Source organism: Athene noctua, chromosome 17, assembly GCF_965140245.1.
Source record: "Athene noctua chromosome 17, bAthNoc1.hap1.1, whole genome shotgun sequence".
NCBI classification, from domain to species: domain Eukaryota; kingdom Metazoa; phylum Chordata; class Aves; order Strigiformes; family Strigidae; genus Athene; species Athene noctua.
The window spans coordinates 16,694,709-16,710,479 of record NC_134053.1 but is presented as its reverse complement, the minus strand read 5'-3'; the positions used below and the strand labels follow the sequence as shown (position 1 = coordinate 16,710,479).

Below are 15,771 nucleotides of genomic sequence, written 5' to 3'. Positions count from 1 at the left end.
GGGGAGCAGAGCCTGGCTCGTCCCGGCGGAGCCCAGGGACAGCACAAGGTGCACCGAGCACGAAGTGGAACACAGGAGGCTCCCTTCGGCCGTCAGGACGCGCCTCTGTACTGTGCGGGTCAGCACGGGGCGCCCAGGGAGGCTGCAGAGGCTCCACGGCCGGAGATGCTCCCGCCGCCCCGCACCGGGCAGCGGCTTCGGCCCGGCGGGGCGGCGCCCGTGTGCGCGCACACGCCTACCGCCCCGCGCGGGAGCGCGCACACGGCTGCGCACGCGCAGGACGGGGCGCGCACACGGAGCGGGGCTGCGCAGACACGCGCCGTGCGCCTGTGCTCCCCGCCCGGGGGTCCCGCACCGGCACGGGGCTGGGGCTGCCCCGCGGAGCCGCCCCCGGCGGGAGGGGTGCGCGGGGCCGGGGGTCAGCAGGCAAGGGGTGCCCGGCATGGGGCGTGCCCGGGGCGGGGGGGTGCCCGGGCGGGGAGGGGGGTACCGGCTGCGCCGCGCCCGCACAGCTCCTGGGGCGGGGCGGGGCGGGCGCGCACGGGCCGGTCAGCGCCGGGCCCGCCCCCCGGTGCGGCCTTAAAGCCGGGCGCGGGCGGGCGCGCGGCGCCGCGGGATGGGGGCTGGGGCGGCGTTGGCGTGCGCGGCGCTCTGCGCGTGCGCGGCGGTGTGCGCGCGCGCCTGGCCCGGCGGAGCCGTGTGCGCGCGGCGCGCGGCGGGAGCGGGCGGCGCGCGGTACGTGGCCTTCCTGGGCGGCGCCGGGCCCGGGCCCGGCCCGGCCGCGCTGGTGGAGAGCGCCTGGGCCGGGCGCGGCCGCCTCCGCGCCTGCTGGGCCCGCCGCGACCCGCGCCTGGCCCGCGCCTTCCGCGCCGCCTGCGCCCGCCGCCCGCCCGCCGCCGCCGCCGCCGCCGCGCTGAGGCGGGACCTGGCCGCGCTCTGGCGGCACCGCGCCGCCTGCGCCGACCCCGCGCCGCCGGGAGGAGGGAGCCGCCGCCGCCGGCGGGGCTGGACGCTGCCGGGCACGCTGTGGTGCGGAGCCGGTGACTCGGCGGGGAACGCCAGCGAGCTGGGTACGGGGGGCGGGCGGGAGGCACAGCCCGTCCTCCCGGCGGGGCCGTGCTCACCGGCGCTTCCCGCAGGTCTCTTCCGCGGCCCCGACCGGTGCTGCCGGGAGCACGACCAGTGCTCGGCGCAGATCACGGCGCTGCAGTTCAACTACGGCATCCGCAACTACCGCCTGCACACCGTTTCCCACTGCGACTGCGATGCCAGGTGCGCCGGGGGCGGGGAGGGGGCGCCGAGTGCGGGGTTGGGGGGGACACAGCAGGGTTCTGCCGGCCGCTCACCACCACTGTCTGCCCCCAGGTTCCGGCAGTGCCTGCTGGCCCTCAACGACACCATCTCCAACATCATCGGTGTCACCTTCTTCAACCTGCTGGAGGTGCCGTGCTTCGTGCTGGAGGAGAGCAGGGAGTGTGTCCAGTGGCACTGGTGGGGAGGGTGAGTGCCCCGGGGGGTGCCCCCCACCTCAGCCCGCGGCCGGGTGCATCTGCTGCTGCAACCCTGAGCGTGCCCTGCCTGGCTGCCTCACCAGCTGCCGGGGGGCACGGCTTGGCCGGGGCAGGACTGGTGTGTGGGGCCTCATGGCACGTCACGTCCCCAGGTGTGAGCGTTACGGTGTGGTACCCCTGGCCAGGATGGTGCAGCAGAGTCAGTACCACTCCAGCCTGCCCGCGGAGGAGACGGGCATTCCTGCTGCGCAGCCCCCAGCCAAGGGAAGGAAGCCCTCTAGAGCAGGGTGCAGGCGGCTCCGACAGGGACTGGGGCAAAACCCTGGGCTCTGTTGGGCACGGAGACCTGTGACAGCCCAGCAGTCACAGCACCCGGGTACCTCGTCCCCTGTGTCTGCCAGGGGCAAGGCTGAACCCACAACCAGGCACTCAGCAGCACGGTGGGGACTGGAGCACGGCCACCAAACAGCAATGACCGTGTTGGAACAGGACCTCGCTGGAGGAAGGCCGGTGCCGGGAGGACCACAGCCAGGGCCGGGGGGGTTAGCAGGCCCTGCCTGCATGGCCCACCCTCAGGATGGCGGCACCGGATCTAGCCCGGCCACAGTGCGGTGCAGAGCCACCCCAGTGCCTGCCGCGGGGGGGCGGAGGCAGCAGGGTAGGTAGCTGCTGGGGCTGAGTGTGTGCCACAGCCAGGGTGTCACAGGGCCTCAGCTTGTGGGGGTTGTGTGCTGGGAATGCCCATCACTTTCCTGCTCTCCTCTGGCCCAGGCAGGGTGTGCAGGTGCTACAAGCACCTGGATAAGTGCGAGCACCAGATCGCACCCCACGAGGTGAAGTACCAGCTGCACAATGCGGACACCCGGATGCTCTTCCACTGCAACTGCACTCGCAGGTGCGTGTCCAGGAGGAAAAGGCAGGACTTTTCCCATTGTCACAGGGCACTATGTGCAGGTAGTTTGGGGTCAGGCAAGGTGGGACCCAGTGGGATGCCCACCCTGGCTAGCAGCTGCTGACTGCTGCCTTTGTGTGCCTGCAGGCTGGCACGGTTCCTGCGCAGGGCGAGGGACCTCAGCGATGTGGAGGTGGCTGTCCTGGCTCACTGCATTGCCATGGACTGCTTTGTTCTGGAGCCACCCACTGACTGCAGCCCAGGCGAGGGGTCACAGCACAAGTAAGTGTGGTGGGTTAAGGGAATGTGGCCTGTGTGAGGCTTCCTCCTCTGCATGGGCAGGAGGGATGCCCTGCAGGGCTGGGTGCTGTCCTGCAGACTGGTTGTGAAGTGTTCTGCACATTGCAAGTGTTATCCCCTGCTCTGCTGTACCATGGGATGGAAGGCAGTGGATGTCAGTGCTGCAGTGTTACACTTGATGCTCACAACTTTGCTTCTTTGGCAGCTGTATTACAGCAACTCGGGCTGTATTGGAACCTGCACAGCATCTCAAAAAGACCCTGAGTCGCTGGGATCCTCTGCATGTGACCTCCAAGGCCAGGTGTCCAGACTGGAAGGCACAGGACAGTGGTGGCACCCTCTATATGCAATGCCTGCAGCTGGCCTTGGAGCAGAAGCCAGGTGCTTGGCACCACATGGTGCCCAGTGATGCCTGAGAAGCCCTGCCTTGTGTGGGGAGGAAGATGTTGCTGTGCAGCAGCCACAGAGTGGGTGGAGCTGCTTGATTTCTGGTGCTTGAGACAAAGGATGGCACTGAGCATGTCCGCATGGAGCTGGGGGGCCACAGCTGCAGTGGGGGACAGGCAGAGGGACTAAGAAGCCTCTCAAGGAGCTGTGGCTACAGGGGGGGTTAGCTGTAGCTGCCATCTGTGAGCATCAAAGCAAGAAAGGAAGAGGAGGGTTTAGGAAAAGCACAACCTAACATCTTTGTGCCCTGGGGCAGGGGTAATGCTCCGGGCACTGGATCCCCCAGGCAGGGAGATGGCATGGCCCCCCACCCCTGGATTTGTGCTACTTCAGCTGGGGGGCCTGAGCAGTGTGGTGTGATCCTGACCCCTGTGTCCACGCAGGGTGTGGGGGGGGTACAGGTGGGGGTCTGTGCTGGCTCCCAGCCTTGGAGCAAGGGGAGGGGCAGCAGCCACGGGCAGGCCCAGGGCTCTGACCTGGGCAGGGGTCAGTCCCTGTGTGCACCAGAAGATAAATAAAGGGTGTCTGAGTGTGGTGCTGAGCCTGCTGCTCCCTGCAGTAAGCACAGTGCAGCTGGGGTGGGCAGGATGGTTTATTTTGTCACTTGCACTACATCCAAGGCTGAGGCACAGTGGTAGCAGCAGGAAGGGTGCAAGCTTTGATCTCGGGGTACCCTGGCCTCCTGTCCCACCTTAGCTGCGAGGCCAGAACTCCTCCCCTTGGACTGAAGGGTCTTGTACTTTGAATTTCACAACGGGCTCCCCCCGCCACCCTAGACCGGCCTTGCCCTCCTCCCGTGTGCCACCTCCCAGCCCTGCCAGGCCCAGGACAGCAGCTCAGGCTGGGGGGAGCAGCGGGAAGGCCCCTACCTGCCAGGCACCCAACTGGGGTCAGGAGTCACTGCAATAAATAAGGAACAGGGGTCTCAGCAGGAAAGTGGCAGAGGAAAGCACAGAGCAAGCGCACTACAGGGAGGAGGAAGAGAGCCACTGCATCAGCGGCCCATGGCACAGCTATGGCTGTCCAGCTCCTGGGGGCTGCTCCTCTCCTTCGGGGAGGTGCTGCAGCCTGGGGGGCTGGTGGGGCTCATCCTCCGGCAGGGATAGCCCTGGTCTGCACTCTCCCTTCGCCGGCCCAGGGCCTGGTCGATCATCTCCAGGCGGAGCGCGGGCAGCAGGCCCAGGTTCCTGGGGTCAGCCCTGGCCAGGGGGCTGTCAGCAAAGACATGCCGGGGGCCCCCCTGCTCCCGCACAGTCTGGTAGAAGGAGCTGCCCTCCTGGCTGTCCGCTGTCCACCCCAGCTCCTTGGCTTTGGCTCCACAGTGCCCCAGCTCCTCCTGGGGCAGGTGGATGGTGGGGATGTCCCCATGGAGGCCACGGCGGCTTTGGGGTGAGGGACTACGGCTCGTACCCCTGTCCCGACTTGACGGCCGCAGAATGAGGCCCTGGAACTTGGCCAGGCTTGGACTTCGGCTCCGGTGCCGTTTCATCTTGCCCGGGCTGGGGCTACGGGATTTGGGGGCCAGCAGGACAAGCGTGCTGTCATCCTCTTCTTCTGAGCTGCTGCCTGAGCTGTCTGTGGGGCTGCTGCCCTCCTCTGACCTGGGCAGGGAGATCTGCACCCCCACATCAGTGCTGCTGGCTGATCCTCACAGGGGGCTGTGGGGCACCACAGCAGCTAGCCACTTCCAGCCAAGCACCCAACCCCTCCCTGCCTCCCTCAGCCCCTCACCCTTGCCCCTTGGCCATGCTGACCTGGAAGGGCTCAGTCACACCAGCGATGCTGCTGGACGTGTTGCTGTAGTATCCAAGGATGTACTCGCCCTTCCCTTTGGGCAGCGTCTCCTCTGAGAACATCACCTGCAGCCCAGAGACAGCTGATGGGCACCAGGGCTGGGCACAGGGGTGCCCCCTCCCACCTCCAGCCCCATAGAGAGCTCCTGCCCCAGCTGAGAGCAGAAATGCCCGATGCCAGCATAGTGGGCCTGCCCAAGGCTCCACACCAAGCAATAAGGAGGTGCCCTCTGGCCCCATCAGAGACAAAGGGGCCACTGTCCCCCCACATGCCCAGTGAGACAGCAGGGCTGGCCCCCGCTTACCTGTGCACACAGCTGCTTCTCGAGGCAGCGCTCTCCATCATCACTCCTGGCCCAGACGTAGGACACATAGTCTTTAGGATGCCGAAAGCCCACCTGTGTGCATGTACATGGGAGAGCGCAGGTGAGTGGGGGAACACCAGCCCCTCTCAGCACCATCACCCCTGCCCAGCCTTAGCTCTCCTCTCGCTCAGGCCCCTCTCCTTGCACAGGGAAACCAAGAGCTGCCTTGCACCCACCCAGCAGCACCCTGGCCCCCAGCCCCCAAAACTGCCATGCTTTGGACCCTGTGGGGCCCACAGAGCAAGAGAAAGGAGAAACTGCTGGATCTGAGCCTCCTGAAGCAGGGCCAAATCCTGCTGCTAACACCAGGGCTTCCCATGGGAAGAGAGTGCAGAGCACAGGTCCGTGCTGTGCACCTGTGTCCACCGGTGGGGGTGGCTCAGAAGGGACTCCACGGTGCTGGGCAGCGCTCCCCGCTCCCTCCAGCCCAAGCAGCCCCCAAGCCCCTACCCGGTAGAGTCCTATCCAGTCCCAGGAGCTCCGGTGGAAGCCAGCAGCCATCTTGTACCTGACAACTGCTTGCTCAGGCCTACTCCATTCATCAGCCACATAAATTTCAACTGGGGGCTTGTCTGCCTTGGAAGCAAACTGTCAGAGACATATACATGGTGAGCAAAGGCATGCCAAAGAGAACTGCCCCTGCTGCCCAGGGCACCCATCTAGGACTGCACCCTCATGCATACACCAGCAGCAGCCCCCAGCCACAGTGGCAAGTCAGCTGCGCTTGCCAAACAAAAAATAAGCCCTGCACACCCCATCATACACTGCACACAGTAGCTGGGCATCTCACCCAATGTAGCTCTTGCCTGTGCGCCCAGTGGCCCTGGACGGTGCTCACCTGCACTGCAAAGATGGCAGCTACTGGCTTGTGGTCGCTGACTGTGTACTCCATGTGGCTGCAGTAGCAGAGCTGGCTCACTGACAGGATGCCCCGGCTGGGCCGGCGCCCACCCGCACCAAGGCCGACACTGGGAGATTTGATCTTCCAGAGGATGCGGTCAGTCCAGGCAGGTTTTCGCTTCTTGGCACTGCAGGGCACAGAGGGGCATCTCTTGCCTGGCAGGGGGCAGTGGGCTCCACACCAAACTGCCTCCCCCTAGCACTACAGCACACGCGTCTTGGCACACAGCTCAGTGCGGCTGCAGGGACAGACCTGCGCTGGCACCAGCATGATAGCTGTGTCCCAGCCTGCTATCCCCAGACCAGCCTGCGCCTGCCCCAGCATGGCTTCCCGCCTCCACCCGTACCAGCAGCAGCCCCTGGCCCACCAGCATCAGCCCTGGCTCAGAGCCTGCCCCTTCTGCATCCCTCAGCCGTGCCACCCACTCCCAAACCCAGCGCATGCCTGAGCTCTGCTCTCCTACCTGCTGTCGTACTTGTTGGTGCCCACATCGAACTTGAAGGTGGGTGGGAAGTTCAGGGGTCCCTCCTGAAAGCCGCTGAGGACAGGCCAGGTGCTCTTGGCAATGTTCAGCTGTGGGAAAGAGAGCAGGTCAGGGAGCACACCAGCTCCCACGACCAGACTCCAAGATCCCTCCACCCTCAGCACAGTCATCCCTGCCCCGTTGCTGCCAGCCCCGCACAGCTATTGGGGGTCTGTCCACGCCATGCAAGCAGCATCTCCGCGGACCCGATGCTCCCAGCTGCTCCTACCGCACTGATAAAGGAAGCATGTGCCCAGCTCCCATAAAGACCATCTGTGCTGCCCCTTCCCCAGAGAGCCAGGGCCCTTTGTGCCCCATGGGCAAGCAAAGGGACATGTCCTGTCCCACAGCTGCACGGGCAGTTTTGCTGAGAGCCGAATGCCACTCAGGGCCTGGCCAAGGCTCGGCAGCATGCCCATGGCACTCACCTGGTCCTTCTCCCACAGCTGGCTCAGGATGTTGCTGTCAATGGCGTACTTCACAAAACGGATGTCAAGGCTCTCAATGCGGAAGTTGAGGTCCCCAAACCAGAACACGAGGCTGTAGGTGGGAGTGAGGGCAACAGGCTGGAAGGGCCAAGACTACTGGAGCCAGGCAGCACAGGAAGACATCCTCAGCCTGCACCACAGGCCCTCCTGGGGGCACCAGTGCAGGTCAGCACTCAGCCGACAGCTTGACCAGCTTCCAGCCCTGCCAGGATTCCTCAGGTAGGACCAAGCATCATTAATCAAACAGGCCTGAGTTCCCTGGGCAGAAATTGAGGGTGGAAATTTCCACCATGAGGCACCTACTCAGACCGCACAGCCAAGACACTGGGGCCGAACTGAGGCCTCCACCTCACCAGTCCCAAACCCCAACAGCGCCATTACAGCAGGAGCTGCACCAGGCCTAGATGTGCCCCAGGGAAGACCAAGGACCCCTCAACACCTACCCCACCGTGCTGGGTCCCCACTGGGCCACGGGACGATTTTGCAGCTCTGCAGGCAAGACCCCATCTCCAAACTGTGCTGGGATTCAGGGGACAGGTCCCAGACTCTCGCTGGATGGGGTCAAGGACAGGGGCTGGCACTAGAGCCCTGGCCCAGATTGGGGAGCAAAGTGGTGGGGTACGCACTCATGGTCCAGGATGCCGCTGGCCGCACGCCCCTCAAACTGCTGCATGTGCAGTATGGTGGCAAAGTCCTCCTTGCGTTGCTCCGCCTTCTCCAGGTGCGCTGGCAGGTGGCAGTTCAGGAAGCAGACCATGTGGCCGAAGATGGAGAGACGAATGCTCACCCCACCCTTGTTGCCCTGCACCGAGAGGATCCCATGACTCCCTGGGAAGCCAGTTCCTTGCCACCTCCTCCGGGGCCACACTCACCCAGTAGCCTCCCAGCCCCGTCCTCGTGCAGTCTGTCTGGACATCCTGCAGGAAGGGGAGGTGGTAGTACTTGGCAAATACCAGTAGGATCACACCTTGCATCCGTACCGTGCTGACCTGGAATGGGAGCAGGGGCTGAAGCCACAGCAGAGCCTGTAGAAGCAGGGACAGCTTCCCCCAACTCCAGGCCATAGGGGCAGCACCTCCATCCTCTGCATGTCCCCCATCTTGAAGATGACCAACAGCACATTTAGTTCAGAGATCTAGACACACCCTCCTGAACACTGACAGCTGAGGCTCATGTACGCTCTGGAGAAAGCACCCTGAGGAGCTGAGCCTGCCCTGGGACTCGCAGGCTGCTGCCAGAAGCACAGGCTTGTTTCCACATTCACCTCCTCGCCCTGGTGCAATGCAGCAGGCAACAAGAAGTGTCCCCAAAGCACCACAGAGTAAGCCCAAGGCACAGGAAAGGGAGCCAGGTGGCACAAGCTAGACAGCACACAGGCGAGACACACCACTAGCCCTCAGGTCAGCCCCACACACCGCCTGGATGGCTGCAGGCTGTCCCTCCAGCTGCTCTCCCACCACACACCTTCCTCCCTCCATCCCTGCAGTCCAGCTCTCCCTCCCAGTGGTCCATTTGCCTGGCAGGCAGAGAGGGAACACCAGCTGCCCAGCCCCTTCGGCACCTCCTTACCAGGACAAAGTGGAAGGGGCTCAGCACATCCATGAAGAGCTCGCTCCACTGGTCTGTGAAGAGGGCATCCTTCAGGCGCTTGTTTATCTTAGAGTTCACCTCTTGCAGCCTAGGAGGAAAGGGACCAGTCCCTCAGCCACACCAGGAGGGTGCCTGTGTTTCAGCTAGCAAGAGCTCCTTGGGAGAGATGCCAAAGCACAGTGCTGGGGAGCAGGGTCAGGGCAGAATGGGCAGTTCAAGGGAGGCCCCTGGGTTTAGAGCACAAACCAGCCATATCCTTGCTCCAGCAATGCTGGGCCATGTGCTAGCAGAAGGCGCAAGTGTCCCTGAATCCGCAAAGTGCCTTGGCCCTTTTTAAAGCAAGAGCAGCTCAGCTGCACAGGGCTGGGCAGCAGTCTAAAGCCTTATCTCTAGGTGCAAGAGGGGCGTATGGAACACTTCAGCTGCATTGGTCTCTACAGAGAAGCCAAGTCTCACCAGTCCTTCAGCACAGGGTGTCCAAATGCATCCTAGCCACCAAGCTCAGAGCAGCAGCAGCAAACAGGTTAATAGTGCTCCTCCTGGCTCAGCAATTAGTGAAGAGAGGGAAGGAGAACGTCCACAGAGAATAGCAGAATCAGGAAATGTCTTGCCCAAAAATATCAAGTGCTCGGTGCACAGAGACACGGGTCAGAGGAAGGACATAGGCAGGCAGAGATGCCCTGGAGGTGGGGAGCAGCAGGACACCCTGTCCTAACCAGGACATAGTCCCAGCAAGTCCCTTGCTGTCAGCTACGCCCCCTACCCCATCCATCCAGGCTCAGGTGTACCTCCACAGCCCCACCCCGATGGTCCCGCAAGGTCAAGGGGACCAGGAGACCAGCTCCAACACAGCATCGCAGCTCTGGCAGCCTCAGCCTTACACTGCTCTCTCCCCCAGGCAAGGAGCACTGGGGGAGTCCTGGAAGCCTTCTGGAGGCAGATCCAGCTCTTCCACCTCAGACCCATGGCCAGAGGCTGCTTCTTGCTTCCTGGGCAAAGGCAGCATGTCCCTGGCCTTAGGAGGAATCCACAGGCAAACCTCAAGGGACCAGTTTGCCCTTAGACTCTGGCAGAGCTTGCCTTGCCAGTCACACCAATAAAGCCTTACCACACCAATGTGGTGCTGCCTTGCCAGCAGTTAAGTGTTGCCAAGGGCGCAGAGCCAATCCAGCTGTGAGAGAACAGCAGATTTATGCCCTTGAGGCCCATATACCATGGGCAGAAGCAGAAATGAGGAAAATGCTCCCAGAGGACTCCCACAGGCAAGTTAAATGCCTCCACAGACCTGACTCCAGGACTGCCAGGGCTCACAGCAAGAGCAGCACTTGCTGAGGCCCAGCTGTGCACAGCACAGCCAGCTACAGGCTCTTTGAGGGTCTGAGGCTACCCAGGATTCAAGGGTGTCAGTGCCCCTTAGCACTCCCATTTTACTAGGACCTGATTCTCCATCACCTTTTCGGATACTTCAGTGCTTGTGATGCCCACCCCTCCCTGCTCACCACGCCCTGAGGAGGCCGGGGCTGTAGCTCTTCCATTCCCCACCCCCCAGGGATATGGGGATCCCCTGAAAAGGGCTGTGGTGGGGCCGGGGAGGGGGCCCTGCACCTCACCCTCTTACCCAATGGCGATCACATCCGCATCATTTGTCTCGCCCGTGTTGAGGTGCAGCAGTGATGTCACATCATTTGGAGGCATGGCTGTGCCCACATTCCAGGTGACCACTGTGATGCTTGAGAGGACAAAGGAAGAACAGGCTAACACTGGGGCTCAGAGGAGTTCCCTGTCCCCCCCCATTCAGCCCCCAGCCCCACCAAGGAAGCTCTCTGCCTGCAACACAAGCGGCCACAGCTGAAGCTTAGCCAGGGCACGTACACCAGGTCTTCAACTCCCCTTTGAGGGAGACAGGTCCTTGCCTCTAGATTCCCCCAGGGTCTGCAAGTCAGTGCATGGCAAACGCCACTGTAACCCAAGCCCCGGTGAAATTCTAGAAGCCATCACAAAGAGCCCTCGTTTTCATCGCCGCTGACTGACAGTCAGGCTGGCAGAGCAGGCAAGCAGCGAGACGGTGTCCCCGGGAAGCCGCTCCCCCTCCCTGCCCCAGCATTCACACATCTCTCAGGCTCCTGGGGAAAAGGACCTGAATCTCCGCCCGCAGACTCTGCCCCAGAGCACAGCCAGCCCCAAAGACCCCGGCCCGGCATGTGACAGCAGCACTGCGAGCCCCGCAGCGGTGTCCTTCACCAGCGCAAAGCCACCGCCGGTCACACCACATTAACGCCGTTACGCATCATGCACCAGCGGCCCGGGGGCTCCTTCAGCGCCAGCGGGGCGAGTCCCAGTCACGGGGGGGCACATTTCAGTAGCAAGGGAGGGTAGTGCCACAGCATCTCCAGAGCCTGGGGACAGCAGGGGCTGATGGCACCGCTCCACCTCACGCAGCACCCGTTCCCCTGAGCGCTGCCTGCACAGCGGGCACCGGGCACCCCACCCCCCCGTGAGCCCAGCCTGTCCCCAGCCCCGCGCCCCGAACCTCCTCCAGCCGCACGCCCCCCACAGCAGGAAGAAAGGGGCAACTCCAGCCCACGAGAGGCTTCGCTCGCTGCTTCCCCGCAAGGGCAGCTCCGGCCCAGCATCACTCTCCCCCCCGCCAGCAATAGCCGCTCACCGGAACGAGCCGTCCTGGAGCCTTCCCGAGCAGCCGAGCAGTGCGTCACCGGAGTCGCTGGCGTTCGGCAGGCCGAGGGACCTCCCGAAGAGGGAGAGCTCGTCCGGCTCCGCTTTGGCGAGCGCTGAAGGCTTGGACAGGCCCACTCGCCCCCCGGCGATGAACTCGCTGGAGACGGCTTTGGGCAGCCCGGCGGCGCGGGGCGAAGAGCCGGCCCAGGCCGAGATGTGGTCGCTGGACTCCGCCTTGGGGAGCATCTCCCGGCGCTCGGCGGGCAGCGCCTTCCCGGGGGCCGCGTGCTCCGGGGCGCCGTGCTCGGGGCAGACGGGCCGGCTCGGCGCCGGGACCGGCGCGGCAGGGCGGGCGGGGCCGGCGCCCGGGCTGGGGGGCAGCAGGGCCGGCAGCGGGAAGGCGTGGGGCCCGCCGGCCCCCTCGGGCTGCGCCCGCCCGACCTCCAGCGGCAGGGGCTGGGCGGCCCGGCCCGGGGCCCGCTCCTCGGGCCCGCCGCGCTGCGCCCCCCCGGGCCGCGGGCAGCCGTAGGGGAAGGGGTCGTAGGCGGCGTCCGGCCGGGAGCTCCTGCGGGCGCTCGGGACGCCGCCGCCGCCCGCCAGGAAAGGCGCCGCCGGGGCCCCGCCGTCGGGCTGGGGCCGGGCCGAGCCCCCGGGGCCGAAGGGCACCGGCCGCGCGGGGGAGGTGGCGGGCGCGGGGCCCCGCGGGGGGCCGGGCCGGGGCCCCGAGGCGGCGACCGAGCCCTGGTCCGCGCTGCCGCGCCGGGCCGGCTCCATCGGCGGGAGACCCGAGCGAGCGCCCGCGGCACCGGGCCCGGCCCCGGCGGCGGCCCCGCACGGCCGCGATGGCAGCGCCCGCCGCCACCTGCGCGGCGCCGTAAAGGCGCAGGAGCGACAACGGCGACACGGCCCCGCCCGCCCGCACCTGCCACCGCCCCGCCCACGGGACGGGCGGGGCCCCGCCCCCTGCTCGGTCCCCGCCGCGGGCACCGGCAGCGCCCGCGTGTGCGCATCATCGGCCGTGCGCGGGCACGGCCAGCCCTGTGCGCGCATCTGTCTCTGCGTGTGCGCGTCTGCCCCTGCGTGTGCATCTGCCCTTGTGCGTACACGTCCTGCCATGTGCGTGCACATCTGCCCGTGCATGTGCACATCGGCCTTTGTGCGTGCACGCCCACCCTTGCACATGCACCTCTACCCTTGAGCTCGTACATCCAGCCTTACACGTGCACATCATCCCTTCTGCGTGCGCTCCTGCCCTTGTGTGTGTGTGCGTGACTGTGTGTGCGTGACTGTGTGTGCAGCACTGTGACTGTTGTGTCATCATGCCCCTCTGTGTGTACGTGCGCTGCTGGGGGGGTGTTTGTAGTTGTCGGAGCACATGCACACGCGGGGCAGCTGTGTGCAGGGCCGGGGGGTGTGTGTGTGTGTGCACGTGTACCCATGTGGAGGGCTGTGCCTGTGTGCAGCCGCGCTGGTGTGCTCACAGGCAGCTGTTTGTCCAGGCAGGTGTGAAAGCGTGTGGGGGTGCAGTTCACCTGAAGCGGATGGGGGACCTGGTGACACAGGCCATGGACAGAGGTCCCAGACACCTCCTACACCCCAGTCCGTACCAGCACGAGCGACCTCCAGGGGCCCAGGGAAGGCTGGAGCACTGTGTAGGAGAGGATCTTGGTGGCAAGTGACCAGGACCCTGGGCCCTGATGGGATGGACCCATGAGTGCTGAGGGAGCTGGCCCCTGTCATAGCAAGGCTGCTCTCAATAATCTGTGCTCGATCATGGCAACTGGGAGAGGACTGGAGGGGAGCAAATGCCATTCCTGTCTTCAGGAAAGGCACAAGGAGGACTCAGGGAACTGGTCAGCCTCACCCCCATCCCTGGGAAGGTGATGGAGCAGCTAGTCCTGGGAACCATTGCCAGGCACATGAGCCACAAGAAAATCATCAGGAGGAGTCAGTGCGGCTTCACCAAGGGGAAGGTCTACTGGGCCAGCCTGCCCACCTTCTGTGATGAAGGGAGTGGTCTGGCAGATGAGGGAAGAGCAGTGGACATTGTCTGCCCAGACTTCGGGAAGGCCTTTGACAGCGTCTCCCATCAGACGCTCTGTGCTAGTTTGAAAACAAACTAGTGGGAGACACCAAGTCAGAATAACAATTTAATAAGAAAAAAAAAAAAATATAAAGGCAGATAGCACTGGGTTAAACTAACAGAGTCAGGATACAACCTGACACCCTGTTAATCAGGGCGGTGGTAGCAGTCTGGTGGAATGGTGGCTGCAGTCCCCCCGAAGCGGTGATCCTGTAGAAAAAAAGATCTGCTCTTCCTCAGAAAAGTCCAGTGGTGGCTAAGTAGCTCCTGTCCTCTGGAAATCCAGTGGAAAAGAGAGGCCTCTGGTATTCAGAATCTCAGGTTATACCCAGGATGGAATGCTGGTTTTCTCCCTCTGGGTGGAGCATCTCACCATGGGATAAGGAGTCATGCTGCATGGCATTGATGGGCCGTTAGCAGAAAGACGGTCTGGGGGGGGGGGGGGGGGGGGGAGGCGGGGGGAAGCAAGGAAACACTGCCCCACCTGATTTCGACAGCTCATGAGGATGGTAATAGAATACACTGCAACCCAGGACACCCTCCTAGAGGAGCTGTTGATGTACAGTCTGGGATGAGCAGGACTGGCTGAATAGCTGGATCCAGAGATTGGTGGTCAGCAGCGCAAGGTTTAGTTGGAGGCCAGTAACTAGCAGTGTACACCAGGGATCAACACTGTGTCCAGTCCTGTTTAACATCCTCATTCCTGATGTGGATGATGGGACAGAGTGCACCCTCAGCAAGTTTGCAGCTGACACCACACTGGGAGGAGCAGCTGATAAACCGGGGGGTCGTGCATCCATCCGCAGGACCCGGACAGCCTGGAGAAATGGGCTCACAGGAACCTTATGAAGTTCAGGGGAAGTGCAAAGGCCCTGGGAAGGAACAACCCCAGGCACCAGGACATGCTGGGGACCACCTGGCTGGACCACAGCTCTGCAGAAAAGGCCCTGAGAGTCCTGGTGGACACCACCACAGTGTGTGCTTGGGGCAAAGACGGTGAGTGACGTCCTGGGCTGCATCAGGAGTATTGTCAGCAGGTCAAGGGATGTTGAGGAGGCAGCAGTGAGGCCACCCCTGGAGCACTGTGTCCAATGCTGGGATCCCAAGAGCAAGTCCAGGAGTCATGGACCTACTCGAGGGAGTCCAATGAAGGGCCACAAGATGATGGACTGGAGCATCTTTCACATGAGGAGGGGCTGCAAGAGCTGGGACTATCCAGCCCTGAGCAGAGGAAGCTCAGGGCACCTCATCAATGTATATAAAAGCCTGCAGGGATGGTGCAGAGAGGCCAGAGCCTGGCTCTTCCCAGTGGTGCCCAGCGGCAGGACCAGACAAGTGGTGGGTTCAAACTAGAGTACAGGGGGTTCCCTCTGGAAACACTTATTCCTGGCGAGGGTGACCGGGCCCCAGCACAGGTTGCCCAGGGAGGTTGTGGAATCTCCATCCTTGACTCAACACCCAGCTGGATGCAGCCCTGGCCAACCGTCTCTGGGTGGCCCTGCCGGAGCAGGGCCTTGGACCAGACGGACCCCAGAGCTCCAACCTCAACCGGTCTGAGACCCCGCGGTTTGGCGACCAGCGGGATGTGCACGTGCGCAGGCATTTGTGCGCAGCTGTGTGCGCGCGCGTGCAGCCGGGCACACGTGCGGAGCTTTGTGCGCACGCACACGCCGCCGCCTCAGTGGCACGTGCTGGCGTGCGCGTGTTTTTGTGTGTGGCGGTGCGTGGCTGTGCGTGCGGGCTGGAGGCACGCTCAGGGCGGTTGCGTGTGCAGGCAGCTGCCTGCGGCTCCGTCTGCCTGTTTGCGGCTGCGCGTGCGCGCGGGCTGCGCGCAGCTGTGCGCCCGGACAGCTGCGCGTGCTCACCCCCTGCCCCGCATACGCGTCCGCCATCTCTGCGTGTGCGCGCGGGGCGTTTGCAGCTCGCGGGGGGTGCCGCGGTCGCGGTGTGCGCTCACAGTTCGTGACGGGCGCGGCCCGACCGCGGCGCGGGGCTGCGGCTGCGCTGCGGGGTGCGCGCGCAGGCGGTGCGCGGTCGCGGTGCGCGCAGGCTGCCCGCGGCGCCGTGTTCACGGGCTGCGCGCGCCCCCGCCGCGCGGGCCGCCGGGACGCGTGCGCGTGCGCTCGCCGGCGCTGCGCTTGCGCGCTGTGCGCCCGCCGCGCGCGGGCGGTGCGTGGGCCGCTCGCCGTGCGCGTGCCCGCG

The 15,771-nt window shown here is 64.4% G+C and overlaps 2 protein-coding genes across 3 annotated transcripts; one reads left to right on the top strand and one right to left on the bottom strand.

Moving 5' to 3' along the window:
- Nucleotides 1-616: 616 nt before the first annotated feature.
- PLA2G3 (phospholipase A2 group III) lies at nucleotides 617-3,675 on the top strand. Its single transcript, XM_074921560.1, has 7 exons — nucleotides 617-1,070; nucleotides 1,140-1,272; nucleotides 1,366-1,500; nucleotides 1,664-2,169; nucleotides 2,283-2,406; nucleotides 2,551-2,685; nucleotides 2,909-3,675. The coding sequence occupies exons 1-7, from the start codon at nucleotides 617-619 to the stop codon at nucleotides 3,117-3,119; spliced, it is 1,698 nt and encodes a 565-aa protein (XP_074777661.1). The 3' UTR covers nucleotides 3,120-3,675.
- An 18-nt stretch (nucleotides 3,676-3,693) lies between these two features.
- Nucleotides 3,694-12,297, bottom strand: INPP5J (inositol polyphosphate-5-phosphatase J). Of its 2 annotated transcripts, none has more exons than XM_074921207.1 (12): nucleotides 11,476-12,297; nucleotides 10,429-10,539; nucleotides 8,790-8,898; nucleotides 8,093-8,209; nucleotides 7,847-8,022; nucleotides 7,161-7,272; nucleotides 6,673-6,782; nucleotides 6,147-6,336; nucleotides 5,759-5,896; nucleotides 5,249-5,341; nucleotides 4,905-5,009; nucleotides 3,694-4,765 (listed from the first exon to the last, which is right to left on the bottom strand). In XM_074921207.1, the coding sequence occupies exons 1-12, from the start codon at nucleotides 12,258-12,260 to the stop codon at nucleotides 4,145-4,147; spliced, it is 2,667 nt and encodes an 888-aa protein (XP_074777308.1). In that variant the 5' UTR covers nucleotides 12,261-12,297; the 3' UTR covers nucleotides 3,694-4,144. The 2 variants fall into 2 exon arrangements, with proteins under 2 accessions (XP_074777308.1, XP_074777309.1); XM_074921208.1 differs by having other exon boundaries at nucleotides 4,685-4,808.
- Between the last annotated feature and the right edge of the window lie 3,474 nt (nucleotides 12,298-15,771).